This window comes from Nematolebias whitei, chromosome 1, assembly GCF_014905685.2.
Source record: "Nematolebias whitei isolate Nwh7 chromosome 1, NemWhi1, whole genome shotgun sequence".
NCBI classification, from domain to species: Eukaryota; Metazoa; Chordata; class Actinopteri; order Cyprinodontiformes; family Rivulidae; genus Nematolebias; species Nematolebias whitei.
Genome location: NC_056498.1, coordinates 79,420,110 through 79,422,206, shown reverse-complemented (window position 1 = coordinate 79,422,206; position 2,097 = coordinate 79,420,110). Strand labels below are relative to the sequence as shown.

The 2,097-nt window shown below is 39.3% G+C and overlaps 1 protein-coding gene across 1 annotated transcript in view; it reads right to left on the bottom strand.

Moving 5' to 3' along the window:
* Positions 1-2,097, bottom strand: part of LOC119420297 (synapse differentiation-inducing gene protein 1) — a 20,091-nt gene that overhangs the window by 10,951 nt on the left and 7,043 nt on the right. The window contains exon 2 of the mRNA XM_037687689.1: positions 1,164-1,709. Within this exon, the coding sequence (XP_037543617.1) occupies positions 1,164-1,649 (486 nt within the window). The 5' untranslated portion in view covers positions 1,650-1,709. The remainder of the gene's footprint in view (positions 1-1,163; positions 1,710-2,097) is intronic.

Here is a 2,097-nt window from a genome sequence, read left to right as displayed (position 1 = left end):
TTATTATTATTATTATTATTATTATTATTATTATTATTATTATTATTGTTATCATCATTAATATTATTATTATTACTATTATCATTATTAATTATTATTATTATTATTCAAATTACTGTAAACCAAAAATGTATATTTCTGTAGCTGTAAACAGTAATATTTGTATCAGTGGCTCATGATTTATATTGACAGACAACACAATAAATCAAAGTGTCTGGAGAATATTTTGTTTAATTTAGTGGACTTATTTATTAAACGCATCTTCTGTTTGTTAATGTGTTTATTTAAAGCTTGTAAAGCTTATATAGATCAGTGATGACAACAAACTTCAGCAAGGTTCTAAATGGTCATTAAAATGAGTAAAACTTCATCCACATCTGTTGTACATTGGTCTCTTTAATTATTGTGGTAAAATCACAGTTTTTGTTTGAAGACGTTTTGCACGAAACCCAATTAACACAATTCAACAAGTTTTCTTTTTCTGCAGCCACAGCTGCACCAGGTACATATTTACCAAAAGCATCAACATGGGTGTAATAAATTGGCAGAAATATAAAACATTTGAATAAAATGCATTTTACTAACCAAAACAAATGGCTTTGTAACCCCGCCCAGTTCGCTCTCTAACCCAATCAAACGGCATGAAAATGCTGACGTCGTCTAACGCCTTTTAGAAGGCCTCACTGTCGCCAACTCGACATCTGATGGGTCAAACCAACAGTTTTATTGTTTTAACCTCCAGGTGCCTGCAATGTTGATTCTGAAGGCCTCCAGGCAGATTTATTTGACCCTAGTAACTGATGATGGTCAAAATATAATTGGACAAAAGTTCTCTCTGTGCTACTGGAAGCTGCACAACCAGGAGAAAAGCTATGAACGGAAGAGAACAGATATTTCAGAATAATATGAATAAATAGAAAAGTATACTAAAAATTAAATTAGTGATTCTGATTGTGTTTAGAGAAGGCATTGCTGGTCCTGATGCTCCACCACTGGTAAATACACACACTATATATATATATATATATATATATATATATATATATATATATATATCAGAGCTTGTTGTCTGACAGTTTTAGTTTTGTTGTTATTTATTCCTTCTTGTTTTTTATTTGACAACCATCCCAGCTGTCTGAAGAATGTTTGTTACCTGACCTCACCTCGACCTCCTGAAAGTCGTCATCATCGATGTCGTACGACAGCGTTGGAATCCTGGCATCCTCTCCTGAAAACTCCAGAAACTTCCCATCAGAAAACAGCAGCACCTCCTTTGCGGAGGAGGAAAAAACGTCTGGGCCATGCCCTTCGATGAAGGTGGTCTCACAGCAGTCCCCACCCCCGGCCTCCCCCCACACATGCAGGATGCTGTCAGGGCAGAGCAGGAAGCCATGGCCAGGTCTCAGGGTGGGTTCTGGTACCACATGGTGAGGGAGGAGAGCCCTGGGATTCAGAAGCTGAGGATGAGTCCCGCTGCACTCCTGCTGAGGGGACACGTTCACCATGTGGCCCTGGAACAGGTGCACCTCCTGAGGCTCCGCCCCCAACCTGTGGGTGTTGATGAGGCAGTTTGTTCTGTCAGGTTCTCCTCCTCCTGCTCCTCCTCTCAGTGAGGGGGTTACTGTCACCTCCTCTGCTCCTCCCTGCATGTCTCTCCTCAGAGGTGCTCCTCACACAGGTCAAAGGTCAGGGGAGGGGGCTGAACTCTCCTGGAAAACAGAATGAACACGAAGGTTACTGCTCAGAGCTCATGTTTACAATAAATGTAAAGTTTTGAACTCGGACGTTTGTTCGTAAACAAGTTTAAAATGTTTCTTGATTTGTTAAAGACTGAAAATAAATTCTGCTTCTTTCAAATGTTTTCTAATCACAACTGTAAAATAAACAATCGTATCAATAAACGGTTTCTATTTATTGTGTATTCCTCCACCTTGTTCTGTCTGAGAGAAAAGTGGATCTGGATTCTGTTTTCCTTCACAGTTACACCTGCTTCTTCCTCACTTTTGTAAAATCCCCAAACAGAACCACATCTGAACCCAAACAGAACCACATCAGAACCCAAACAGAACCACATCTGAACCCAAACAGAACCACATC